This window comes from Melanerpes formicivorus, unplaced genomic scaffold (assembly GCF_026170545.1).
Source record: "Melanerpes formicivorus ecotype bairdi unplaced genomic scaffold, bMelFor1.0.p_v2 SCAF_24, whole genome shotgun sequence".
NCBI lineage: Eukaryota > Metazoa > Chordata > Aves > Piciformes > Picidae > Melanerpes > Melanerpes formicivorus.
In genome coordinates this window covers 9209183-9236221 of record NW_027142376.1, presented here as the reverse complement: position 1 = coordinate 9236221, position 27039 = coordinate 9209183, and the positions used below count along the sequence as shown (strand labels likewise).

General features: G+C 44.3%; 2 protein-coding genes and 1 long non-coding RNA gene across 3 annotated transcripts; 1 reads left to right on the top strand and 2 right to left on the bottom strand.

Moving 5' to 3' along the window:
• The first annotated feature begins 55 nt into the window (after nucleotides 1-55).
• Nucleotides 56-26077, top strand: LOC137448365 (uncharacterized). The gene is made up of 3 exons (XR_010989056.1): nucleotides 56-247; nucleotides 22185-22258; nucleotides 25921-26077. It is a non-coding gene; the product is annotated as an uncharacterized lncRNA (long non-coding RNA).
• Nucleotides 2664-6744, bottom strand: LOC137448363 (C-C chemokine receptor type 5-like). The gene is made up of 2 exons (XM_068152844.1): nucleotides 6660-6744; nucleotides 2664-4509 (listed from the first exon to the last, which is right to left on the bottom strand). The coding sequence occupies exon 2, from the start codon at nucleotides 4496-4498 to the stop codon at nucleotides 3437-3439; it is 1062 nt and encodes a 353-aa protein (XP_068008945.1). The 5' UTR covers nucleotides 4499-4509; nucleotides 6660-6744; the 3' UTR covers nucleotides 2664-3436.
• LOC137448362 (C-C chemokine receptor type 2-like) lies at nucleotides 12361-19766 on the bottom strand. The gene is made up of 3 exons (XM_068152842.1): nucleotides 19679-19766; nucleotides 15521-15679; nucleotides 12361-15040 (listed from the first exon to the last, which is right to left on the bottom strand). Exon 3 carries the CDS (start codon nucleotides 15027-15029, stop codon nucleotides 13968-13970), a length of 1062 nt encoding a protein of 353 aa, XP_068008943.1. The 5' UTR covers nucleotides 15030-15040; nucleotides 15521-15679; nucleotides 19679-19766; the 3' UTR covers nucleotides 12361-13967.
• Nucleotides 26078-27039: the final 962 nt, after the last annotated feature.

Below are 27039 nucleotides of genomic sequence, written 5' to 3'. Positions count from 1 at the left end.
TTGTCGGTGCAGTCCCCTCAGTTTGTGTCATTTTCGCGAGCGGGAAGATGGAGGAGATTCCGCTCCGGGAGTTGACTCAGCTGTAGCGAGTTGTCGCTTCCCTAGACTCAGCGTCCCTTGCATCCGGCCCCTGCTCTCCAGAAAATCCCCAAGTCCATCGAGAGAACTCACCTGGGCGAGTCACCTCTTTGGGGTATTGGTGCTGTTGTCTACCACAGCTGCCAAGAGTCTGGGAGAGACGGGAAGTGTGAGTATCCCATTTCCACCCAAGTTTCAATTCTTACTGTTTTGTGGAAGGAATTTTGTTCTGGTCATTTTCAAGCTATGGACGAGACTGTCACATGCCCTCCTTCCAGAGCAGATCATGAGTACATGCAGCATTTGTGCCTCAGTTCTGCTGTATCACACTGCCCGAGTCATTGGAAGGTGCCCGTTCCCGCTCATCCAGCGGACCTCCATCCTTCGTAGCCACGCGGCTTGCTAAGGCTTGCTGCTGTTTGTGTCGCGCTGATGCTGTCCCTAGTGGGGAGAGTCCTTCTGGCGGAAGAGCCTCTTAGGAAAATAAATGTTTTGAAAGAGGAGAACACCAAAAGCGTTGCCGGGTTCGTAGCTGTTGGGTGGCATGAACCTCCCGCTGCGGGCACACGATGGCACCATATCCTTGAGAATGGAAGGCAAGCGTGTACAAAAGGCTGCTTGCCTCTTTGGTCACTAGGGGAGACCATAGCCATTGTTTTGTGTGCTTATTTATTTTTAAAACCCTGAATCAGAGAGAGTTGTGTGAGTCAGTGCTTCTCCCATCTGTAAACGTAAACAAAACCAAATTTAATGACGATCGAGACAATGTATTTATTATTGGGTTATTAGTGACAAACAGTTAGGAACACTGGGGTTATCTTGATGGTTCTGTGTGATTTGATGATGCTGGTTCTTAGTCCACTTGTAAACTCCTGAATTTGTCCAGCCTGCTCTTCCAGCATCATAGCAACCTATTCTGAGGAGGGAATTTCCCGTCCTCTTTCATTCTTCTGGGGAGAAAGGATCAAGAATTCTGACGCTCAGAAGTTAACCAACTTTAATGGATTGGATAACACAGAATTGCTACCAAATACCTTGTTTTCGATTATCTCCTTGAGTGAGGGTCACAGTTCACTACAGCAGCTGATACCTGGCTTGTTCTCATTTGTTGAATGGTGGTCCCTTCTTGGTAAAGTGATGGAAACTCTCAGTAAGCTGGGCCACCAATCTCTGAGTTCCACCTCTTCCCTTCAGAAGTGGCTTGTCACTTAGAAAGATCCATACTGTAGAACAGAACACTGCATAGGATCTGGGCTACTTTGTAATGTGCCTTCTAGAAAGCTCACCAGTGCTCTCACAGAGTTTTGGTTGATGTACTTTGCTCCTGCAGCGCTGGTCAAGATCCACAGTCTGCCTGGCACCTAAGCCCACCAGAGAAAATAAACTTTTGCAAATGCAAAATGACAATAAACTTTTGCAAATGCAAAAAGAAAAGGCAAAGTGTCTTAAGGGCCGAATGAAAATTGAAGTCAAGAGAAGAATAAAATATAAAGACATTCCCATAAAGTTATTATAGAATAATAAGAAGGGGGGGGGGAAGCTTGTCTAGAGAAGTTACTGCATATATCTTCCTACCTCTGTAAAAAACAAATGCATGTATTTGTCATTTTATGCTGAAGTTACACAATTTCTGCTTGTACTGTTATAATGGCCCATTTTAAAATCTGTACAAAGTCAAGAAAATGATTGATGCACAGCATCTTCAAAAAGCATGCAGCTGAATATCCTTAAATTAGAATACGTGGGATACTTTGGTTACACTTCCCTTGTGGGTGTAGTCCAAAAGGAGTGCTTAATATAACAAAACTGGGTAAGTTAAAAAGATTTTCCCTGTTTCATTTCCTGCTTTCTCAAACACTTAGCAATGTACAGATCTCTTTGGGGCTGCTTTTAAATGATTTTAAAGGCTATCTAGAGGAGCTGGGAAACAAAAGTTGCCCTACTGGGTATGAACAGCAATCAAAATGCTCAATTTCAATGTCCTGTCTATAAAGTTGTCCAAAACCATATGTCTTGGGGGAAACATAAGAAATTCTAGATGGTACAGCTTGGCCTAAATGAATTAATAGTGTGACTGTGCTATGATCTTAAGCATGTGAGTATGCCCATATTTACTGCATCTTTTCTAATGTGTTCAAGTCAGTTGCAGGATCTGAGCTTTAAGGGGAAGCCCAGACGTATTTGACCATCAGTCTTACTAATTAAGGAAGCTTTTGTTCTCTGTAAAACTCCTAAATGGCATGAACAAAAAAAATAAATCATTGTCATAGCCCTCAAGTGATACCTGCTTCTAAAACAAAAAAGAGATGCTCTGTGCCCTTGCCTCTATATAACAGTGAATCTTTTCACTTATTTGTATGTTTTGAAAATCCAAGCATATGCTTATCTCTGAAAACATCTGGGTCAACCCTGTTCATAACTCATTTTCACACCTCTAGTGCTGCTGTGGTTTTGTGGACTTTACAACTGCATTCGTTTCTTATTTTAAAGTTTTTCCTCTTACATAGGCTGGAAAAGGGACAAGCAAAATCACTGCACTCCAAAGCTAAATCCCCCTTGACTCATCCACGTTTCATCTCAGCTGGTTAAAGCTCCACGTGCAATGCTTTATTTTTAAAATATTGCAAACATATTGATTTGCTGAGCAAGGACAGGTCAATATATTAGTTTTGGAGTATCAATAGCATATAAATGAGCAGTTAATGAAAAGACAGCACTGAAATATCAGACAATCAAGTAACTTAGTTATCAATCCTTAGTAGTTAAAACTATGATGAGAAAGATCCACAAACCCGGTGCTCAACAACATGCAAAGGAAAATATCTACCTGAAAATATCAGTCTCTTCTAAATGGATACAATTTTCACTTGTAAAGATCCTGCATCACAGCCCTCAGTAATTTAGTATGATTGACAGAAATGCACACCCAGGCTAGTAAAAGATGTGACAGAGACTGAGCTGAAATGACCGAGATAGCTTCTATAAGCTGCAGGCAAGAGAGATTTCCAAAGAAAGTCTCTAACCACTTAAAAATCAGTTTGTAAGCCTGCTAGCTTTGGCCCTCTGCCTTCCTGTGGGTTTGGGCCCTACAGTACAAAGCTACTCTTTGGCATTTGCAAAAAAAAAAAAAATAGAGGGCTTTTTTTTTCCCCCCCCTGGAGAATCCCGTGCTGGCACATTTAGGTAGCTGATTTGCCACATCCTTTTCATTTCTGCACGAACCCCAAGGTAGGAGCAAACACGAGCTGTGGTAAAGGTGTACGCTGTCATCTTTGGCAGCTGCTTCACAGCCAATATCCAGGACAGGTTCTGCAGGCTTTCATCACAGACTTGATTTCACAGAAGTCAATTCCACAGCCTACAATGCAACAGAAACTTCTTGCTCTCCAGTAGATTGTGTGTAGGTGGAGCTGGCTCGCTCGACTGTGTCCGTGTAGAACACAGGGCAGTACTTGGAAAAGTGGACTGCAATCTGCTTCCGGAAAAACCTCTGAAGATACTTCCTGAACTTTTCTCCAACAAAGGCATAGATCACAGGGTTGATACAACAGTGGACCATTGAGATGGTCTCTGTCACTTGGGTTGCTTTGTGTAGCTGACCACTGCCTTTGCAAGTAGCAAAGGAAAATGTACCTTGAAAATCACGCAGGAGAATGCAAATGTTGTATGGTGTCCAGAAAAAAAAGTAGACAATCATGATGATGAAAATAAGTCTGACTGCTTTATGTTTCTTCTCGTTCCTACATTGCAGTAGTGTCTTTATAATTTGTGTGTAGCTGCAGATCATAATTAGCATTGGAATAACAAGCCCCACAATGTTCATTTTTAATGTCAGGAATTGCTTCCAAACATTTCTCTGCTCTGATGGATAATGAGCACTGCAAGTGTAATGTGCATGTTCCTTCTGAGCTTTGTGAAACACTATCCCAGGAACAGAAGCAAAAATAGCAACAGCCCAGGTGACAGCACTGGTGAGGATGCCATAGGTAACTGTCCTGGCTTTCAAAGCAAACACGGCGTGCACGATGGCCAGGTACCTGTCTAGGGTCAACAGGATGATGAAAAAGATCCCGCTGTAGAAGCCAAGGAGGTAGACACCTGAGAGCATTTTACACAGCACATCCCCAAAAATCCAGTCATGAGCAGCATAGTAAGCCCAGAAAGGGAGAGAAAATATAAAGAGCAAATCAGAAACTGCCAAGTTGAGCAGGTAGATGTCAGTCATGCTCTTCAATCTCTTGTATTTTACCAGGATAAGGACAACAAGCAGGTTGCCTGTGAGGCCAAATATCACCACCAAAGAATAAAGTGGAGGCAACAGATTTGCTGCAAAGTGCTTTTCCTCAATTCCTGGGCATGGGGTTGAATCACCATAGTCAAATTCTGTTGTCTCTGTCCAGTCCATGGTGTGGTTTTCCATGGTGTGTTGTTCTGGAAAGGGAGCAAAGGATGTTAGACTAGAGGAAACTCCAAACCTGGCAGTAAGGGCAATGAAACATGCTGATGTCCTCATCTCAACTACTCTCTTGTGACCTTGATGCTGCTTTTGCAAACATTCCCCAACTTTTTCCCAAGTCTGACTGTCAGCTCTGTTCCTTGCATTATCAAGACTGAGGACATCCATGTTCACACACTATGTTGGACTGTTGAATATAGTATGAAGTTTTCTTCTGAAGAGCAAGGATAAGAGAAAATTGGTAACTGTTAAAAGTTTGTGCCTCAGCTCAGCCTAGATTTAGTTTCTTGTGGAGAAAATAAGTGCTGTCAGCCTCCTCAAAGACCGGCTTTCAAGAAGCTCTGACAAGCTCTGTGAAACAGGTTTTTTTCCACATCCCTTCTAACTGCATAGTTATGATGATAGAGAGGTGTTAGTTTTGTTGGTGAAGGAAGTGGCTGTGGCTCAGGTGTATTGCAATAAGTAAGTCGATTTGAAAGTATCATAAGGGTTTCTTTTTCTTAAGTACTTTGAGCAACTCCTTTAGGAAAGAAAAAAGTTCCAAAAGGCACCTTTATAAAACTCTCCTTGGTCCAAAACATTTGCCTCTTTAATTTAAAGCATGACAAGGTTTGGGCACTGCACAAGTGCTTAATATTCTTTTCAGCCAGCTCTGTGTTGCATGCCCTGGACAGTACAAGTCCTGGGGATACTAGGTATCCCCCTTTCCAGCACATCAGTCAGCCACGTGTGTACTGGGATTATGGGATGAGGGTCTGGCAGCAATGAAGTGCCAGACCCAACACATCTTGTCTTGACTGTTTTGCACAGGAGTGATGCTCATGCATAAACATGGGTGTGAAAACCCCTGGGTCATAAGCCCAGGATTTTGTGTGTGATTTACAGGATTCATGCAAAATGCTGCCTTGCTACTCTTGCCCTCATTCTTTTCACCACAGCCTCCTCTTCCTGCTAACTGCTAACACAGTGCCTTCCCTCCTTTTCCTCTGCCTTTTTAAAAGCAATAGCCACATCTTCCCTGCACGTTATCTTCTTCCTCTCAACTCTTTTTGCATACTTAAATTGTGATCTCCTCTCAAAGCAGTTCCTTCCACCAAGACCCATTCCTCCAGCCTTGCTGCTGCTTCACAAGCCTCTCTCTGCAAAAGTACTTACCAGCCTCAGTTGTGTGTGGTATCCAGCACATGCTAATAATGGAACTACAGACACTCATTTGGAAACCAGAAAAAGGAATTGTAAGTGCTTTTGTCCTCTATCCTGTAATCTCACTGTTGCAGCACACAGGGTCAGCCATCGGCTAGAATGCTGAAGTTGCTTAACTGACCTGGGCTGTTTAACTTATTAGAGATACCTGACTGGGCTTATGTCCCCTGATCATGGGGAAAAAAAAAACAAAGAAAGGCAACCAAAGATAACCCTGGAAGATCTGTGAAAAATGATATTCAGATAAATACAATATTTTTAGATATCTGCAGTGTGCTTTATAAATGTTGTTGCTGTGGTTGAGAGTAGCAGCAAGGTAGTTTCCAGGAGAAAAGCCCTTCACGGAAAAGCTGAGCCAACTCCAGTCAGTGCTTCAAGCTACGTTTCAGGTCAGAGCTCTCAGTTTTTAAAAAGCCAAAGATGTTACCAAAGTGAGTTTCAGTTCTTTTGCACAGTGCTATAAAGTGGGAACAATTAAGAAGTGAAGTAAACAGAGGTAAAATGTTAAGCTCTGCTGCATACACACCAGTCGCATGAGACTGTTTAAAACATGTCAGATTTTCTTTGATCACCTTGGGAGAGGAGCAGGTAATCCTCACTCAAATAAGCTCTTTTGTCCTGTAGTAACTGTTTTTAAATCCAGATTGCCATCATTATGTATCACCCTCAGAGGCATACTGCATTACGTTTGTTACTTAGCTCATTCTCTGGAGATGTATTTCCTTTCTTACTTGGCTCCTCTGCTCAGTCCTGCAGTGGCTCTGCCCTTCAGGTGCTGTATTCCATTTAACATACCTGATCTATTTCCCCAAGGCCATTTTTAAAGTTGGCTAGACTGGCAAGGTTCCTCAAGCACTTTTCACCTCAGGCATTAGAGTACCTAAGCAACTATTAAGTGTTTAAAGAAGGAAAGATGACTTACCATGTATCTGATGGTGCAAGTCGTGGCTTTGGTTACTACTTCAAGAGTAACGCTAAACTGATTTGTCAGTCACCAGAAGGTGGTAAACCCACCTCTTCCTGCATGAAGAAGGATGTCTGAAGACTTCTAGCAAACAAATGTGTTTTCATTTAAAAAAAAAACACTCAAGAAGCAGTTCTCTTTTTTTCTAAAAATGGTCATCAGATGTTACTTTTCTATCTCTGTGAGACGTGCAGAGATGTTGAAATTGTGGAGGATCCTCCTAGGAGCCAAACTCAAGGTTTCACAACCCGCAGCTGTAGTTCTAGAAAAAGGTTTTTGTATCATTGTTTTCTCTTTTTTTGTTTAACTAACCTCTTTGAATCAAGAACAGTTTACATGAGATTCATCCCTTTCCATTGCTCATTACATTCCTTTTGATTTTTTTGTCCCTATACAACAAAAAAAAAAAGTGGAACCTTGCATGCTGTCAACTCAACCTGTATTCATCAATCTCTTCCATCTAGTCACTGAAGAGATGATTCATTTCCATAGCCATCAAGCCATCACACTGTAGTATCTAAGTGCTATGGCACTGCCACAAGGAGATGTCACCATCAGTACTGTATTAGAATAAACCTTTATTAGAATAAACCAAACCAGGTTGGAAGAGACCTTCAAGATCATCGCGTCCAACCCATCAACCAATCCAACCCACCCAAACAGCTAACCCATGGCACCAAGCACCCCATCAAGTCTCCTTCTGAGCACCTTCAATGACGGCGACTCCACCACCTCCCCGGGCAACCCATTCCATAGCGCAATCACTCTTTCTGTATAGAACTTCTTCCTAACATCCAACCTGAACCTCCCCTGGTGCAGCCTGAGACTGTGTCCTCTTGTTCTGGTACTGGCTGCCTGGGAGAAGAGACCATCATTCGCCTGTCTACAACCTCCCTTCAGGTAGTTGTAGAGAGTGATAAGGTCACCCCTGAGTCTCCTCTTCTCCAGGCTGAGCAACCCCAGCTCCCTCAGCCTCTCCTCATAGGGCTTGTGTTCCAAACCCCTCACCAACTTTGTTGATCTTCTCTGGACTCGTTCCAGCAAGTCAACATCCTTCCTAAACTGAGGGGCCCAGAACTGGACACAGTACTCGAAGTGTGGCCTAACCAGTGCAGTGTACAGGGACAGAATGACCTCCCTGCTCCTGCTGGCCACACTGTTCTTGATGCAGGCCAGGATGCCATTGGCCCTCTTGGCTGCCTGGGCACACTGCAGGCTCATGTTCAGCCTACCATCAACCAGCACCCCCAAGTCCCTCTCTGCCTGGCTGCTCTCCAGCCACTCTGACCCCAGCCTGTAGCACTGCATGGGGTTGTTGTGGCCAATGTGCAGAACCCGGCACTTGGATGTATGTCTCCTGTACTGTAATGTCTCCTGGGACACATACCAGATGCTCATGTACCAGCGTGACATACAAATGTCATCAAGCAGGGCTGTGGGCATGGACATCTGAAAATGCAGCTAGCAGTTTCCATTCCATTTATTACAAACCCACACCACCTGAAGAGGAAAGGCTGGGGAAGGAGAGGCCCAGGACAGATACCTTTCTTAGAGATGCACAACATGATAACACACAATGTTATTATCAGAGTCTGCAAGCACAGCAAAGCAGAGCGTCCGTGTCAGCTGAAGAAGAGGTGAACAAAAACCGGATGCATTTCTTGTTGCATTGATTCCCCTAACTACATCTCCTTTTGTTACTTGTTAGTAAATCAGGTTAGTATTAGCATATACTTTCTTTAACCACTAATAGTGAAATGTCTTTGTTTAGAAGAGGATGAATAAAGACATCCAGCAGGTGCAACAGCTTTGTTGCTAAGGGTTTCTTCTCTCACCAGCCCTCCTTTCAGACTCTCAAGTTCTTCTGCTTAAGCTTTTGCTGCCACTGTACAATCAGACTCTTGTCTTACATCTGTGAGGTAAATTCTTTTGATGAAAATGAGGGAGGAAAGATTTTTTGTCATGGAGACTAGTTAAAAGAAAAACAAACAAAACTTTTTCTATGTTTCACAGGTTCAAGGAACCCCAAACTGTAAAACACAAACCTTTCTAATCTGTATTGGTGCCACTTCCTCACACGGTTGTTTGCCCGCAGTAAAATCAGGGGGGATTTTCCCCCTGTTATTCTGTTTTATCATTGTTTCTTTCTTGTAAGTCTTACATGTACATAATTATACACTGCAGCACACATTAATTCCACTGTCTTTGTGTTATTTTTTGGTTTTTCTCCAGGCTGCTCTTACTGACCTAGCTGTGCTTCTCACACAGTGAGAAAGAAGAGAGCGTTGCTCCCTTCTGATGCTTTTTTTTTCTGGGCTCAATGATCTTACAGCTCCTTTCCAACATAAACAATTATATCGTTCTGTCAAATGTGAAAAATGATTATAGCACAACAGATTTTACTTTGGGGACATAGCTGTACATTTCACAGATGGTTATCTCCCAGAATCTCTTTAGCACATAGACCTTTTATTCTCACACTTGGCTGTTTTCAGGTACATTTATAGTACGCAAATTCTGCATCCAGAGGTACTCTTTGTGCCTGTCTCAATTGGAAATCAGAAATACTCTTTAGTGTACCTGTCAGTTCCAGGCCTTTGATCAGACAGGCTTGGAAAATCACTTTCCAGCGAAAACTAGGTCACAGAAGGGCTGAACAGAGTCTGTGCAATAGCAAGGTACATGCCAGGACCCAGGAAGCAGAACGCACTTTTGGGTACCAAAGGTTGGCTGTGGTCTGTAACTGCCCGTACCTCATGCCTGCCAGTTATGTCCATGTGAGTCCTTTGCTTCCAGCTGTTTTTTCCCTTTACATTCCAGGAGCCTGGTGTCAGGATAGGTTGTGTGCTTGGTGTTGTATGATTACCATTCTGCTGGCACAACCGGCAAAGCTGCTTGGCACTTGCTGGTTTGTGCAGTTTTGCACACTGGCCTGTGTATCTGATGACATTGCCCTCCTCCAGGTCAGTGCTGTGGCCCCAGTCATTTCAGGCTTAAAACTCTCAAAATGAGATTGCTCTCACTGTTGCAGAAATTACAAAGCTGCTTGCAGTTGGACAAATGTACTTTCTTTTCCTACCTTTCCATTTTCTGAATGAAGTAGAGCTCCTAAGAACCAAGTGTCTCTAGTATGCAGGTAGAAAGCAATGACCACCCTTTCTTTCTAATCAAGCATCCTTTTTTGTTTCGACCTGACTATCAGTAATATTCAAGATGCACCAGAGTTTACTGGTCTGGATTTGTTTCCTGTGCTAGCTTAGTTTTTTAATTTTTTTTTTACTACTATACCAGGAGATAATACTTTTAAAGTCATTAGCCATCCATGGTTGAAAGCAGCAGCAAAATTCAACTTCAGAATGAGCAGCATCTGCCTGTTTTGCCATTTAACCTGGTCAGAATCATGTCATTCTCCTGGCACTTATAGTATCATAGTATCATTCAGGGTTGGAAGGGACCACAAGGATCATCTAGTTCCAACCCCCCTGCCATGGGCAGGGACACCCCACACTAGATCAGGCTGGCCAGAGCCTCATCCAGCCTGGTCTTAAACACCTCCAGGGACGGGGCCTCGACCACCTCCCTGGACAACCCATTCCAGGGTTTCACCACTCTCATGGTGAAGAACTTCCTCCTCACATCTAGCCTGAATCTCCCCACCTCCAGCTTCATTCCATTCCCCCTAGTCCTATCACTACCTGAGATCCTGAGAAGTCCTTCCCCAGCCTTCCTGTAGGCCCCCTTCAGATACTGGAAGGCCACAATTAGGTCACTTGGTTCTTTGGGTTCTTCTTAACTGCAGCAAGATGCCATGTAAGTTTATTTTTATGCCCTGTGTACTGACCCATTTTGTACTTCTTGCTGGAAGGAGTGATACTTATTTTGGAGCTTCATAGCTGAAAGTTTCTCTTACTCACCTATATCTTTTAATATTCTGCTTATTTATGGCTGATCTTCCTATTGCTCTGGCTGTTACTTTACTAGCCTCTGTTCAAGATAATAAACTCATTCTCTTGGGTTTTGCCTCAACTTTTTTCTGCTTATCCATTTTCATCTAGTCCTCTTCCTTCATACTCCATTTACCTTTATCTCATCTAAAACACGTACACATAAGGTCACAGCTGAGTTAACAAACAAGAAAGTCTTACGATAAGAACATCCCTATGCACTGCTTACCAGAAGTGTCACTATTTCTGTCTTGTCTTACCACAGACAAACCAGTAGCAGTGATTATAGATGTAGCAGCTGGCTGTGAGTGCTGCTCAGTACTCACCAATGCCAAATATGCCACATTTCGCTTTGCCCTCTAGGACGTGTGCCTGACCATCAACAGGTAGCTTCTGCTGCATGGGGCATTCCTCCCCACATGCTTCTGAATGTGTGGCAGCAGCATCTCCTAACAGGAAGGTCAGACTCCATCCTGCTGTGTGCATAACCTCAGCTGTTTGGTTGGTTTGAGGACTGTGCACAGGTGTTTGTCCCTGTCCATTCTCCTAAGCATGCTGAAAGCCCAGTCAGCACATTTCTTACTTCTACAGTAATTCAGTGCCAAAAGTTTTGAACTTGTAACCATTTTTCCTTAGCTATTCAACATTTGTTGTAAAGTAACAGTGTGCTTGTAGTGCTCATTGAGGTTCTGTCTTGAATCTCATTTTTGTTTCCTCCATGTGTCACCAAAGGTGTTAGATGCCTTCCAAGCACTGCAGTGGTTCTTTGTGTTAGTTTCCTCTCTGCTGTAGTTGCAATCCCAGTGTCCCTCACTGTTGTCTTAACACACCTCTAGTTCATTGCAAAGTTTGTGCATATCTGCCTTCCTCTCTGACTTACATACATGCTGGGTGTTCACCTCAGCGCTCTTGCCTGCAGGGCTCAAGTTAGGGAGTATTTCTCTCCCACTTCTCTGTTGATGTGCCCTGTGTTCTTTATGGGGACTAAGGATTTTGTTAAACCTTCCCATGAAAGGGAAGCTTAAACATTAAGTTCCAGCTTCCCCTCACTGTGACTTTGACTGCCTGAAGTCCTTCTAGCCTAACGTGGAGCTAACTGGCCTGTGGCTACACCATGCTGCAGTCACATCTGGTCAATTCAGACTTAAAATCTGCCATGAAATTATCTAGAGCCTTGCTTGTCTCAGTGCAAAGCAGCAATGAAGAACCAAGGATTATCCTGCCTGAGCTCAGAACATAACAATAAGCTAAACTTTAGCTTTAGCTTGTTTGTACTCCTCTCAGAACAAAGTGGAAAATGAAAATCTGAAATCAAAGCCAATGAGTATAGAATGTAGCTTATCCCATGGTGGGCAGAGGAAAGATCTGTGCAGGGAGGAGGAGGCAGAAAAAAGGAACTGGGTCAGTGGAACAGGGAGAATGACATGGAGAAGCAGAAGCATGTTTCACTGTTGAACTGTGAATACTTGAAGTTCCTTGCACATAAAACTTGGGAGATCAGGCACACCACCTGGCTGGATCACTCTGTACAGTGCAAGGAAATCTGAAATTAGCTGAAGACAGTCTGTAGAAAATCCAGTCTTTAACCCAATACTAACAGAGCATCATCTTTTATTGCCTTGCTTTGTTCCTCCTCCTCCCGTTTGTAGTACGGTCCTGTTTCTCCAGACTCCACCCACCTAAAATCTGTGGCCCCAGATTTTTCCCTAAGCTACTCTAATGCACTCTTTTCAAGCTTGCAGACGGACAAAATCTGTGTCAGCTACAGTAGCTTCTAAACTGGACAGGCAGTTCTCTGCTTGGTCAGGGTGGTTTCCTTTACTGGAGTGGGATATTGCAAGTGTTTAAATCCACATCTGCGTGTGTGAGCCATCTCCGCTCTGAGAGCACAGCTGATGGCCTTCTGCTTACATAGGCTACAGGCTAGACACTGGTCTTCAAAACCAGATTTTATTAGTTTCACTGCCTTGACACAAAACCAGGAACAAACATGTTTCCAGCAGGATAAGAATTTAACATACAAAACAGCAGAAAAATATCACAGTTACCTCAGACTTTGTGTCACTGATTTATGCTTTAATATTAACAAGGTGCTTTCACTTTAGTGCAGAAAAGAAGTACAAAAGAAAGTAAAAACATTATTGCCAAGCAAGAAAGTTTATTGTGGGGATAGTTTTTGGTGGTGGTTGTGTTTTTCCCCCCCACCCCAGTCTATCTGTGGCTATTAACCTCACAAGGCAGTGGCTAGATTATAATAGCTGATAGGGTAAAAGCTAACAACTAATAGAAGCAGTGCCTTGGTGTTATAAGGCTAGAGGAGAAAGAGTTTCTGCACCACCCAGGTTAAGGCATCTGATACATGAATTAAGAGGCTGGCTTTTCCAGGTTCCCTCTGTAGTCAGACAGGTCATCTTCCCAAGAGGCCACTTAGATCATACATCTACTTCTGACTCAGGAATCTCTTTTCCTCTGTTGACTCTGAGGGGCCTTGAGGAGATCTGCTGTTGATGCCTCATGTTAAAGAGCGCAGAATGCCCTCTTGTGTCCTTACGTTGCCCTGAGGATGGTTGAACCTGCCCTTCTAGACACCCATGAGCAAGGCCATACATGCATGAGCTGTGTCCTTCCAAGTAAAAGGGAAACCAAGCAGAAGGACAGTTGCAGAAGGAGTGCTCACCTGCACTGCCTTACAGTGCCCCTTCCTCCTCTGCAAATATCATGACTCCAGATTACTGCTTGCTTTAAAGGGAAACATAAGTGTATGGCCATTTGGCTGCAGGACACCACCATACTCACATAAAGTGCAATTCTGATTGAGGTGCCAGCTGGCTGTGGGCATTCTGCAGAGCTATGCCTCCTCTGTGCTGCCTGCTTTGCTTGCTGCTGTCTGCTTAGAAATGCACCCCAAAATCAGACCTACTGTGTGTAAAGAACATGTGTTTCTCATGGAGGAGCCTAGCATTACACAGGTGCTGCATCTGCCATGTAAAGCCTCCCACTACACACACGATTTACCTGTCCTAGGGCAGCATCTGCACAGCACTGTGCTTGTGGGCTCCAAATTCCCTCACAGGGACCTGATACTTCTTTCATGCAGCATCTCGCATACAAATGCCAAGGTAATTTTCACCCTGGCTTCCAGCTCTTTCTAGCTCTTTGCTGATGTGCTTTTATGGGTTAAGTGCTGTTTTCCTTGGAGGGTGTGATTTGTCAGAAGCAAACTTAGGGGGTTTTGGGGTGCATTGTTGTCTCATTGTGGAGTCAGCCAGACAGTCCTTAAGGCAAAGTGAGTGGTACAGCACTTGCTAGCCAATGTTGTGGACTACAGTCCAGTGGAGATGTCATGCTCAGCAGTGGAGGGTGTGAAGGTGGAACTAGCTCTTTCTAGCTTTTCACGGTACAGTCCTGGACATTTTTTGCAGAGGTGGGCTGCAACGTGCCTTCGGAAAAAGGCATAAAGGTATTTCCTGAACTTCTCTCCCACAAAGGCATAGATCACAGGGTTGATGCAGCAGTGGACCATTGAGATGGTCTCTGTCACTTGGATTGCTTTCTCCAGCTGACCTTTGATTTCACAATTTGTGAGGAAAAGCGAACTTTGAAATGTATGCAAAAAAGAAGAGATATGGAAGGGTGTCCAGAAGATGAAGTAAAAAATCATGATCATGAAAATCAGTCTGACTGCCTTCTGCTTTTTCTCATTCCTGCATCTCAATAATGTTCTTAGAATTTGTGAGTAACTAAAAATCATAATGAGCATTGGAACAATAAGTCCCAGAATGTTCATCTTTAAAATGTAAGAGTACTTCCAATTTATTGTGGCTTCACTTGGATAATGAGCGCTGCAAGTGTAACGTGTATGTTCCTTCTGAGCTTTGTGAAACACTATCCCAGGAACAGAAGCAAAAATAGCAACAGCCCAGGTGACAGCACTGGTGAGGATGCCATAGGTAACTGTCCTGGCTTTCAAAGCAAACACGGCGTGCACGATGGCCAGGTACCTGTCTAGGGTCAACAGGATGATGAAAAAGATCCCGCTGTAGAAGCCAAGGAGGTAGACACCTGAGAGCATTTTACACAGCACATCCCCAAAAATCCAGTCATGAGCAGCATAGTAAGCCCAGAAAGGGAGAGAAAACACAAAGAGCAAATCAGAAACTGCCAAGTTGAGCAGGTAGATGTCAGTCATGCTCTTCAATCTCTTGTATTTTACCAGGATAAGGACAACAAGCAGGTTGCCTGTGAGGCCAAATATCACCACCAAAGAATAAAGTGGAGGCAACAGATTTGCTGCAAAGTGCTTTTCCTCAGCTCCTGAGCATGGTGCTGAATCACCATAGTCAAATTCTGTTGTCTCTGTCCAGTCCATGGTCTGGTTTTCCATGGTGTGTTGTTCTGGAAAGGAAGCAAAGGATGTTAGACTAGAAGAGGGCAGTGAAGGCAATGAAACATGTTGATGTCCTATCTGGAATGCTTCTTGCTGCTAGAATATAAGGTATGGAAGGGAATAAAATTGCAGAGCTGCCAGGACCCTCCTCTGTTACCTGTGAAGTTGTTTTGCTGGTGTTGGAAGCGTGGTGCCTGTCATTTCCCATGTGTGCTGTCTGGTGTGCCAGGAAAGCCCGGAGGGCTGGCATGCAGAACATAGCCATGCTTTTCTTTGGGTCCTGGCCACCTCTCATTGTGCAAGCCCACATTTAGCCCTCTCTCTGTGAGGACCACACACTGAAAAAGTGTAAACTGGTGCCTGCAAAGGCCTTGTGACATGCGTGGAACACAGCTGACTGCTGTTTGTTGAGTTGGTTGTGACTTCCTGGAAGCCTTAATTCCTGTAGGAATCAGGTCAGAATGGCCTTTGCACAGTGCTGAACATACCTTCCTAGTGGACCTGCTCTCCTGGGTATTGCAGTGCAGCAAGTTGGGAGCAGTGGTCTGAAAATGGCACACACTGTCCCCTTTACAGGGTCTGGGTCAGGCACAGGCCATGGAGAGTGCTGGTCTTGGGTAGCTCAGGGATGGCAACGGAGTGCAGTGCTGTGGAGAGAACAGAGCAGCAAACACCTTGTCACATGGGCTGAAAGATGGCTGTTGAGATCAGCATGATCTATAGCAGATATATCTCTTGTGGCATCTTCCTGTCAATTGTGACACCTCCTCAGTGTTTGGTGCTGAAAGTTTTTATTCCTCATTTTGGTAGCTGTTTAGCAGCCATGATTCAGGACTGTCAAAGTTTAGACTGGCTAAGCATCTTGGAGGGGGCACAAAAGCAAGGGGCAGATACAGCCATCACTATGACTGGACACTAACAGTTCTTCATGTGTTGTGGTTGTTTGGTGTTGTCCTTCATCCCTTCCTCATTGGTGTTTCCAGTGAGGTGACAGAGTAACTGAGGAAGCACAAGGGCTGCCCAAACTCCATCTTTGGTTTGGGTACTGTTGGAGGGACTGAACTTGCCTTGCAAGTAGGAGTCAGAGCCTGGCAGATGTAGCAGAGATGTGAAAGCCCTCAGGCAGGTTCTGTTACAGTGGGAGCAGGTAAAGAGTTGTGACTTCCATGTTAGCATTGCAAAGCACCATGAAAGGCACTCAAACAGAGAGATCTGCTGTCTGGTGAAAGGGCTGGTTTCTCCCTGTGTCACTGGCACTGCCTTGCTCAGGCCCTTCACTGCAGATGGGTGGCTCTTCACAGCAGGTTGATGGCTTTGACATCTTCATTTTCCGGGCAATTAGATTCCTTGCCAAAGGCAGTTTGATGCTCTTTTGACAAAGGTGACAGCCTGCTCCTCAAACAGAAAGTAACCATCTGGGCCAAGTGGCTCTGTGAGCCTTGATAACTCCCATAGCAGTGCCAGGTTTGCTGCTTTCCTTTTCACACCCTCACCAAGATTCTGAACACTGAGGTCTACCCTATGTGATTGCAGACATCTTCTGCAGAGACCATACCCTCAGAACCACCACTTTGTTCTCTCTGCACTTGAACTCTGCAAGACTAAAGAAACTCAGCCTGTGGCTGGAGTGATGCAGAGGCAGGTCTGCTTTTGATTAGAAACTCAACTTAATGCCATACTGGACCATTCAGAGTGGTAGCATCTGACATTTCTGAAGCTCCTGGAAGCATACCCAGCTGTTTGAGGAAAGGATTCTTTCCTGATACATAATTGTAGACTCTTTAGGATCCAGAGGATCTAATTTTAATCTAGATCTTTATCTCAGTGGGGATACATATAATATAGATATAGATGTAATGCAAGTAATCTTCTTGAACAAATTGTAGTGGTTAAAGAGTGTTGAAAACATTTATGCAAAAGCAGGCAACTGAGTCAAGCCTAAGGCAGAGATATAAGAGAAGGAAAACTTTATTTTTCATGCCCTCCTTCCCTCCTAACTCATCCTGTGCCACACAAAAGGATCTCAGTATATGAGCAGTCCAAGAAGGTGCTACTCTCCTTTCCCTTCAGAGGTCTGGGTACATTCTGAGCCACAGGAAGCTGGGTACAGAGAAGTGTGACCGAGCACTAGGCCAAACACCTGCACTCTGGGCAAGAATTCTTGCAGAGAAAATGTGGTTACAGCTTGCACAGGCGAAAATGTTGTTTTCTTCACAATCATGATGGTGAGCAGCAGCAGAGATCCTTGTGATCATGTCTGAATCATGTCTTACCAGGTTTCTGGGGTTTGGCTGCTTTGGGAGAAGCCTTGCTAACTTCTGAGTGTTAGCTGTTATCTGTAGTGTATCTCCTTCAGCTGCAGAAGTGGCTAGGTGGTGGTATGACTATCAGACATTTCTGTGGTAGAAGCAAAGATGCTCCTGACTCCTACACTGGCTTAACCAGGGATGGCAGCTGTCACAGTTCAATGATCTGTTATGCCATAAAGGGGATTTGGACAAAGTTTCCTCATGGAAATCAGGACAATTGATAACTACACATTGAAAGAACCTCCTATCTTAAAAAGTGAATTATCCTGAAAGCTCCCTAAGATAAGGTTTCCCTTTCAAAATGTGTGAAGGAGTACCACAACACGACTGCCCCTGCCCTCACTGTCCTCCTTTTCACAATAGGCAGTGTTTGTCATACACAAAAAGAAATGCTTATGAACTTGAAGTCAGCTTAAAAGTGTGTCAGGAGCATCCAGGGCACTTTGTGAAGAGGGAGAAGTGTAACACAGAGCAAAACTGAAACCTAGATGAAGGAAAATAATACCCCATATCCTGATAGCAGGTGTTGAGAGAGATGTGCCCACTACTTCTGCTGACAGGTCTCTCTCTTTAACTTTGCCTTTGGTTTTCCAGAAGGACTCTGTGGACAGGCAAAACCACAGAGAAGACTGTGCACAGACACCAAAGGCATCCAGGGCAGCAAGCATAAGAAGCAGCACTTTTTTTCTGAGCTCCCAAGAAAGCTGATGGAGATGCAGAAATGCAAACTAAACACTTTATGTGAGGCTCTGAGCTGACAGCTTCCCTCTAACACACCTTTTGATGTGGTAGTGACTACAGGATTTCTTTCCAGGATATGACTGGGGAAAGACAGTCCTGTCTGACATTAAACCTCACTTTGGAAACCTCTTCCTCGTCTATAACAGCTGAGCATCAGAAACCTCTCTTCAGAACTGCTTGCTTCCTAACTGATGAGGGTTTTTTTCATCCCTGTAGAACTCTCAATTTAAAATACATTCTGGGCTTTGATAAACAGGCTTAATTCTCAGCAGAGCCTCAGGATCTAATAATTTCTGTTCCCCAACAAACCCAGAGAGACACTCCCACAAAAATGCTGAGCTTTTCTGCAGTTAGAGTCAGTAGGGTCACAAGACAGAAGAAGCAGGTGTTCTTACCTAAACAGATGTGCAGCAAAGGAGTAGCATCTGCACTGAACACAAGCCCCAGAGAAAGAGAAACTTGAGACAGCCACTAAATGTCTTCCTCCAAATCACGACTATGTGTGTAAGAGGACTCTTCCCTTCGGTGTGCTAAGTTCTGTGCTAGTATCTCTTGAGATTTTTCTCTGCTTAAAGTGCTTCAGATAAGACACTGAAGTCAGAGCAGTTGAAACAACAGTTGTAGGCACAACCATTGGGGGACAGACTCAAGTATAAAGGAGAAGGATACTAGCCCGGAGTAGAGATTGCCATCATATGTCACAGGATCATGCTCCTGTTGTGTTCTCATACGGAGAACTCAAACCCAATGCTCTGGCACTGTCAGCAAGTTCTGACAAGTGACAGTGCAATTCTCCTAGGAAAGCAAATGTTTCTACAGCTGCATGTTCAATGTATGTCCATTAGATTCTTAGGCTATTTTAGCTTTTTTTGCCAATACCCAAGTGGCAAGTCTCGTTTCTCCAGGCAGAGGAGCTCTCCTCTCCTAGTGTATGAGAACAATACCATTCCAGTGTAGGACTGATGAAAACCTCAGTAAGAAAAATTGCAAGGCAGGTTGTGGCTGCCCATAAACCTACTATCCCTAGTTGAGAGATGGAGTGCAGACATTTTTATATGGTGGCTCAGAGACATCCCATTAAAAAGAGGAACCAATCCCAAACAAGATATCTCTTCATAACATGGTAATGAAACACCACCTTGAACTGATAAATACTTGACTAATACAAAAGAACCATGTGATGGGGTAGTGATGGAGAACATCTGCATCTAACAGAGCAAGATGTGGGTCAGATTTGGAGAGGTTAGGTCAAGTGTGAAGGATTTCAACTCTCATCAGTTTGTATCCTTAGCAGAACACCTTTTCTAACTACTGGCCTTTTGGAACAGCTTCAAAAACAAGACCCTGTAAGTTTATAGTACAAAACAGAGATTGTAATTTGCTACACCATTTGACCAGTTCCACTTTCTGCTCTCACACTTAGCTTAGCCTGAGTTGTAAGCTATAGTTACAAGACCGAGTTGTTCTTCATGTCCCTGTTTGAATGGTAGCTCTCCTGCCACTGCTATGAGGCCAATATCCTTCCCCCCTAAGTGAATCTATACCTATATACACACATTAACATGGAAAGAAAAGGAAAAAAAATGAGCTACTCACTGCTTTATCAGGCTTGGTTTATCTGCCCGTGTCGTCTTTGTCTCTGTGAACACACACACACATAGTTAAACCCTAGTCTGAAACTAGGAAACAGCACTTCCTGTGGCAGCTGTTGCAAAACATTATTACAGGAATCAAGGCTATGCTTCTTCTTTTCTGAAAAATGCTCACTTTCCAGCCTGGGTCCAGAACTGAGGGATGGAGACTTCATAGGTGTCTGCTTGTTCTGCTCCTACTGGAAGTGGAGCGGTCAGGTATGAAGACTTCATGCTTGTTCTACTCCTGTTGGAAATGGAGCAGTCAGTACCTGAACTACTGTGTCTCTACAGGGTTGAGGCTGGGTGGTTAAATTCAGTATTTCCAGCTGCTCCAGACACTCCTGCAGCTCGGCAGAAAGTGCTGTGAAATGCCTGGTGTGGAGAACGTGTGGATTTAAAATTAAAGTCAGGTCTCCAAAATGCTTGCTGAAACGGCCCCATCAAGTTGTTACTAGTCTTCATTAGCACTGACTGACTTCTACACCATTTCTGCAGGGTTCTTCCTCTTCCTTTCATCATCACTAATGACAAAGAACTTGTAAGCAAATTAGGCCATGTTAATCCCGTGCAGAGCAGTGTCACCTTGGCATCGCACCTGTCTTAGGTGAGCATTGTGAAGAGAGGCAAGCCACGGTCCAGAGGTTGCAAAGCTAATTAGCTCAGAACTCTGTGCTAGTAGAGCTGTCTTCCTTCCACTTAAGTGACCAGCGCGTGCAGCCTACACCACACTGCTCTGTGTGACCTCCTCCAGGAACAGCTCTTGTAACTTCAGCAAAGCCATCTGCACTTCTAAGAGGCTGTCTGTGAGGCAATTCCCCTTTTGATGTGGTGACATTGCAGGATTGAAAGCAATAGAAAAAGAGAGACTGAAATAACAGAAAGTGGTAAAAATCTGTATTTTCTTGAAAGGCAGGAAGTACAGTTGAGTGCACAGGCTGGTGTCATGCATTTATTGTTTTAAAACATTCATTTTGCCAATGCTGTTGGCACTGCAGCTGCAGCAGGCTCCAGCTGTTGGGGTGATAATTGATGCCTGTGTAGTGATCATTAGAAACCAGGACTGAGGAATAATCTGGGCCTGTAACTGCCCCAGCAGGAGACTTTTTACAACTTTAGACCAAGGCTGCATTTTTCAAATGTGCAGCTTTTGGGCAGCAGCTGCTAACCATTTTCTCTAAGCCTGCTGGGTTGTTTCCTGCAGTACTCCTGAGAAGGTGTAAGGCTGATTTGTGCTACAATTATTGCTGCATTTGTGCACTCAATTACAGAATACAGAATTAACCAGGTTGGAAAAGACTTTCAAGATCATTGAGTCCAACCTATCACCCAATACCATCTAATCAACTAAACCATGGCACTAAGTGCCTCATCCAGTCTCTTCCTAAACACTTCCAGTGATGGTGACTCCACCGCCTCCCTGGGCAGCCCATTCCAATGGCTGCCTTCTGCATTACAGCTGCATTCTGATATTTCCTAGAAAACCTGTGTGTGGTTTCAGTAGAACCAGCAGTACACAGCCTGGCCATGTGTTCCAGACAGCAGGAAACACTCCCAGAGCTGCCTCAGCAGTGCCTGAGCAGGGCTTTAGGGACCCTCAGAACTGCCTCAGGAGTGCCTGAAGGAAGAGGGGTCTCTCTGAGGGCTGGAAGAAAATAAACATTTCCTGTTGTTCTGGAAGGGGCTGTGTAGATTTTGCTGTAAATGCAGAGTACAAATAGCTGACAAACTTCAAGTCTGAGCAGAAAGGGGCTTCCTTACAGGGACACAATGAATAATAGACACAACTCACATTTTCTTTTTGTACCACCTACCTCTGTGTTGCTGTCTGAATTTGGAAGGTTAGGACTTTACTGCTATGGCCATTTTTTTCCACTCAGGGTACAGGCTGCTGGTTCTGCAGCTTTCTTTGCAGGTTCAGTATTTTGAGAACTGCTGGGCCTGGTACACAAATGCTTGGCTTGCAGGATCAAAAGCCCTGCCTAAGGCACTTCATTTTTGCTGCCCCATGAAAAAGGGATGGCCACCTGGAGAAGGGACTTGTGTCAGCTCTGGAGAGTGAGGCTCCTTTGGAGTTCATTGCCCAGGGGCTATGTCTGGGGGTACCAAAAATAATCCTTGCCCTCTTCTCTCCCTGTCTTGTGACACTAGGGCTTCCTTCTGCCTTTCTGAGGAACTTTCTGGAGTCACCAAGCTCCTTCTTTGTGCTTGTTCTGTCAGTTTGCTGAAGCAAAATGCAGTTACAGCTGAAACGCGTAGAGCCAAGCTGTCAGTGGTAGCAAAAGCTTTGGAAAACGCAGCACTTTGTGCAGGAGAGGAAAAAGAGCTGGTGGTACAGCAAGCAGCTTGTGCAGACAGCTTTCTAAACAAAATGGATAAAACCTGCAGCATCCATATATTGATGGAATTGCTAACATTGGAAGGCTTTCAGGAATGGATAAATTTTTGTCTTCATTTTCTCTCTTACACAGACAAGTCTGGGAGGAAAAGATCACAGAAGAGGTTGTCCTTCAAAGACCTGTGTGCTAGTTTCCATATCTGTGAGGTAAGTGGCATAACCTGAGTGAAATCTGGGGTGCTTTCGGTGATGAGAAACCATTTGTTATTTTGGAGGAAGATGAGGCCAAATATTGTTAATGTGCTGCTCTTTGGGGCTGCAGGACAACTCAATGAAACTGAATCTGAAAGGTGCAACCAGCAGCAGACAGTCTTCAGTGGCCTCACGTGGGGCCTGGCCTCATGCACCCATCTGGTGGAGTCTCCTTCACTTCTGAGAAAGTTCCCCAGCCTGAAGCCAGCATTGTGGCCACGCTACACCAGTTTAGAACCATACTGAAAGTGACCCTGATCATCTTCTGACAGGTTTAATTTATGAAGTGGAGACACCATTTCCTTAGCAACTTCTGCAGAGAAAATGTAGGAAAACACTAGGCCTCAAACCTCCTTTCCCACAGCAAACTGACCACACCCCAGAGAGACTGTGCTGTTGTCCATCCCCAGCAAAGGAGGATCCCTGTGGGATCTTCTGTACTGCTGTGCAGTAACTCTTGCTGCATTCTCTCTCTTTTCAAAGGCAGCACTAACTGCTGTCTCATAGTGGGAAGGAAAGAGCTAGGCCACAGTGAGACACTGCACACCTGCTCTGTTAGCTGAACAGTGTGGGTAGACTCTTTGTGCCACTGTGCAAAACAGTGTGTTAGCAGGTGTGATATGAAACCAAGTCCATCCATTACTGAGAAGCTCTCAGACCACACTGCAATGCTTGTTTTGTGCCAGTATCTTCAGCACATGTAAAGTAGTTTTCTGTTCTTCTTGGAAGGGATTGTTCAAGTGTTAAGATGAAAGCAAGCCACAAGTGATAAAAACTTCAAGTAAAAAGCCACCTGAGCAAGAGGATCCCAAAGAAAGCTGCTATTTCTGCCTACATTCTGCTCAGCTGTGCTGGGATGAAGTCCTACAAAAGCTTTAAGTAAATCTTAGCACAAAACTGTATTTGCATTGCCTAAAGTGCACTTGGTTCTCCTGAAAGCTCAAACACCAACTACTGCTGAAGCATTTCTTCAGGGAGTTAACCCAGTACCCTGACCCTCCATTTCCCAGTACTCTGCAAGTTACAATGCCTCTCAATAGCACTTGTCCTTGGACACTGGAGCAATTTACTGTCTATTACTGGTTTTCACACTGACAAAGCACCATTTCTTATCTTCTAGTTCATCTGTTAAATGCATTAAACATTAAACACTTACACAGTGCTTATCACTGGATCTTCCAGCTTCCCTCTCTCCACTCACTCAATTGCAAAGACTGTCAGATAAGAGTAAGCCTCTCAAGCCTGTGTTTTCTCTCTGAAATCAGGGAATCTCTTCTCAGATATAGCCTGGGAGAAAATTAGGTGCAAAGGGTCTGGACACCAGCCACAGCTAGGGGAAAGCTGTATCAGAAAGCTGTGACAAGGGAAAACACAATTTATCAGCTAGCTTGAGAATCAGTACAAAGGAGGAGAAAAGCAGGACAACTTGTTAGAAGGGGAAGCAGACTGACCAGCTGACACTGGAGTGCACTGAGATGGGTGAGAGGACAGCTGATTATCTTCTTGAACTCAAGAGAAAGCAAAGAACTGCTGACAGAGAGAGAGGGCAAAGCTGGGCATGGAAGTCATCCAAGAGCCACAAGAGCTGCAGCAGACCTTGAAGATATATAGGTTCTTAAAGAAAGTTGAAGCCAGGCAAGCTTCAGAACTTAGTGGCACTGTGAAAACTGCAAACCACAAAAAGCCTGTATCTCACTCCTGGGCTGGGTTGATGAATTAATGCATTTGATGCTTGCACTGTACGATGTATTGGGTTGCCATGTATTTCTAATTCAGAAGAGCAAACCTCACAGAAGCTGTTGGAAAGAAGACCATGGAGGTGTATCTCTGCAGCCAAGATATGAGTGTAAGGACTGCAGGTGGTTAGTGTGGTCACAAATGATCGACAGCATTGGTTTTGGCTGATTCACCTCTTCTTCTTTCTATCTTTATCTTAACTAAGAGGAGAAGGTAATAAGCAGCTCTTACCTAGGTCTGTCTAACGCTGATGTCAAGCCTGGGCACCTTACAGAATCCTGATGACATGCGTCCAGCCTCACTGAATTCAGTGGTGGCTCTCAAACATTGGACAGAACCTGGCTTTAAATTGATTCTAGTATACACACTTGTGAAATCTCAGGCTTTCAGGGTGAGGCACATCCACTCTCTCATACCCCTTTGGGGTTTCCCCACAGTGGTGCCGTACCTCATAAATCTGCAGTGCCACAACTCAGCCTGTCTACCAGGGCACTTGATGGAGCCTAGATGTCTTCTGGGAGGGTCAGAGGTAACACTATACTGTTATGGGCAAAAAGGAAACACCTTATAGGGAAACCCAGCAGTTATTGTTGGTGTAATGAACATTTATCATTCTGGCCCAACAATGGTAACTAGTTTAGATCTCAGCAAAAGAAACCAATGGCAAAAAAATTCCAAAAGCCATTAATAGTCCTGGGCAAAGCTATTATATAACAACAAGAAGAGCAGTTGGATTTGTTGCATACACAACCTTTTCTAAGGTTCTAAGCACACTGTTGTTACTCTTGCATCACTTCAGCCTGTCGGTCCCTCAGGGAAGGGTCCCTCCACACCTCAAAGTGGGTGCTAAGAGAAGTGCCCGGGGAGAAAGAAAAAGGGGCAAAGAAGCAGAAAGCTGCAGAGTGTATCTCAGTGGTTGAGATTCTGTGTAGGAGAGTGACCAAACCAGTTCCTGGAACTAAGAGCTGCGCCAAGTCATAACTTCATGTTTTGTCCTTCCTCTGTGAGATAAGATCATCTTCCACCTTACAATCTGATCTTCAACTATGTAACAACTCCTGGTGACATTTTTGACTGTGTTTTTAAACACCCCATGCTGAGTTCCCAGTGGTTGGTGGTACTTGTGGTTTTATCACAAACCTCCCATCCCAGCCACGGACTCTGGGGCTTCTTGGTGTCTCCCGTGTCCCTACTGCCGCTACTGATGTCCATGCCTATGAACATCTAGAGAACCTGAGAAACACTCCAAAAGCCAAGTCTGGGGCCATTTGTGGCTGTAGTAAGTGGAGAAACATGTTGATGTTGCACAGTTACAGGTACATCTGAGATAGGTCCAGGACCAGCAGCCATACCACATGTTAAGTCTCAAACATATGACAGACTCTGGCTTTAAATGTATCATCATAGATAGACCTGTGAAATCTCAGCTCTTTGACCAGTTTTACTTTGTGTCAGAACCCTTGCTCCTCAGGGAACAATACATCTGCTGCTGGCTTTGTTCCATCTGCAGAGGAAAGCAGATTCTCACTGACAAGTTTCTACCTAAAAAATATGTATATAACATCAACAAATGGCAGTGTCAGCTCCTTAACAGGAGCCTGCTAGTGTGGTGCTGCTATCCAGAAATGTTTCAGTGCAGAGAAGTGCAAAACGTTTCAGCGTTGCTTAGTGCCTCCATAGACTCTTTTCCATCACATAAATGAGTAGCATAAAATCTGGTGGATTTCCTACATTCAAAATGTTTAGAGAAGAGGCACAATGCTTCAGAGAGCTCTGCTGTGTATGAGCATTGGGGTGATGCTGGATATATTTGTGTTTTGTTCTGGCAGTTCATACAAAGAAAGAGACTAAGCAGCTCCTTCTGGCATTCCTTTTTGCAGCCATGTTCAGTGGAGAGGTTCAAGGAAGAATCCACAGTCTTGATCTGTGCTTGACCAGAGGATGGAGGGGTTTGGAGCTACCCTTCTGGATTCTTAAGCACCAATCTTTCACATGCAGCAGTGGAAAATGAGGAACCAGCAGCTCTGTAGTGAGTCAAACAAAACCTACTTCTTTTACTTCTTTGTATCACAGTATCACCAAGGTTGGAAGAGACCTCAAAGATCATCAAGTCCAACCTTCACCAAAATCCAGAAAGCCCAAGTCAGGAGACTCAAATCTCACTTCTGAAGCAGACTCCTTCCCATCACTGAGCTCCTCATATTTAAAGAGTAAGCACTACCTTACTTAGAACAGCAATGATTCATTTTGTCTGTTACCTGGGTTTTATTAGATTTTATTAACCACTCAGATCCCCCCAGCTGATCCTACCCACTTTTTATAGTCCAAATTCTGACTCAGCTTAAGTCTTTGCTTCTGACTGCTTTAAGTCTTCACATGTGATTTAGGATAAATTCTGCTCTTTCACACACAGAGCATGATTTCAGTGGGAGCTAGACAAAAATAATAGAAACCAAAGACTTTGGCCCCTGTAACTCAGAGGCAATCCTAGCCTACTGCCAAAAACTTTGCTGCATTAGTGATGCATTGCAATTGTGTAGCATCATTGGGACATCTCTGGGACAAGTTCAGTGTCTTTGGGACATCTTAGGTTCCCACTCACAGAATTTCATGATGGCATTGAAAATAATGGCCTTGAACATAGCTGGTGCCTATCACTTTGAGCGATGCAGCAACCTGAGAAGGGGCCTGATCTTTGCAAAATCCTGCTGGAGAGCACCAGAGTGCCTCTCAGTTCCATCAAAGGTACTGTCCATGACACCAGCTCAAAAATCAGTAAAAGTATTCTTTCCTTTCCCTAATCAGGAGCCAAGACAAAGAGGTGCACTTAATATGTTTATTCAAAGAAAACCCTTCCAGAATAGCAGAAAAGAATGATGTCTGACAAAGCAGATAGAGCCTGTGCTCTGCATGCTACTGCCTGGCGTTTATACTGACAGCAACTGCTGGGGCACAGACCTGGAGGGTCCACACCTTCCAGCCGTGCTGCAGGCTGCTTT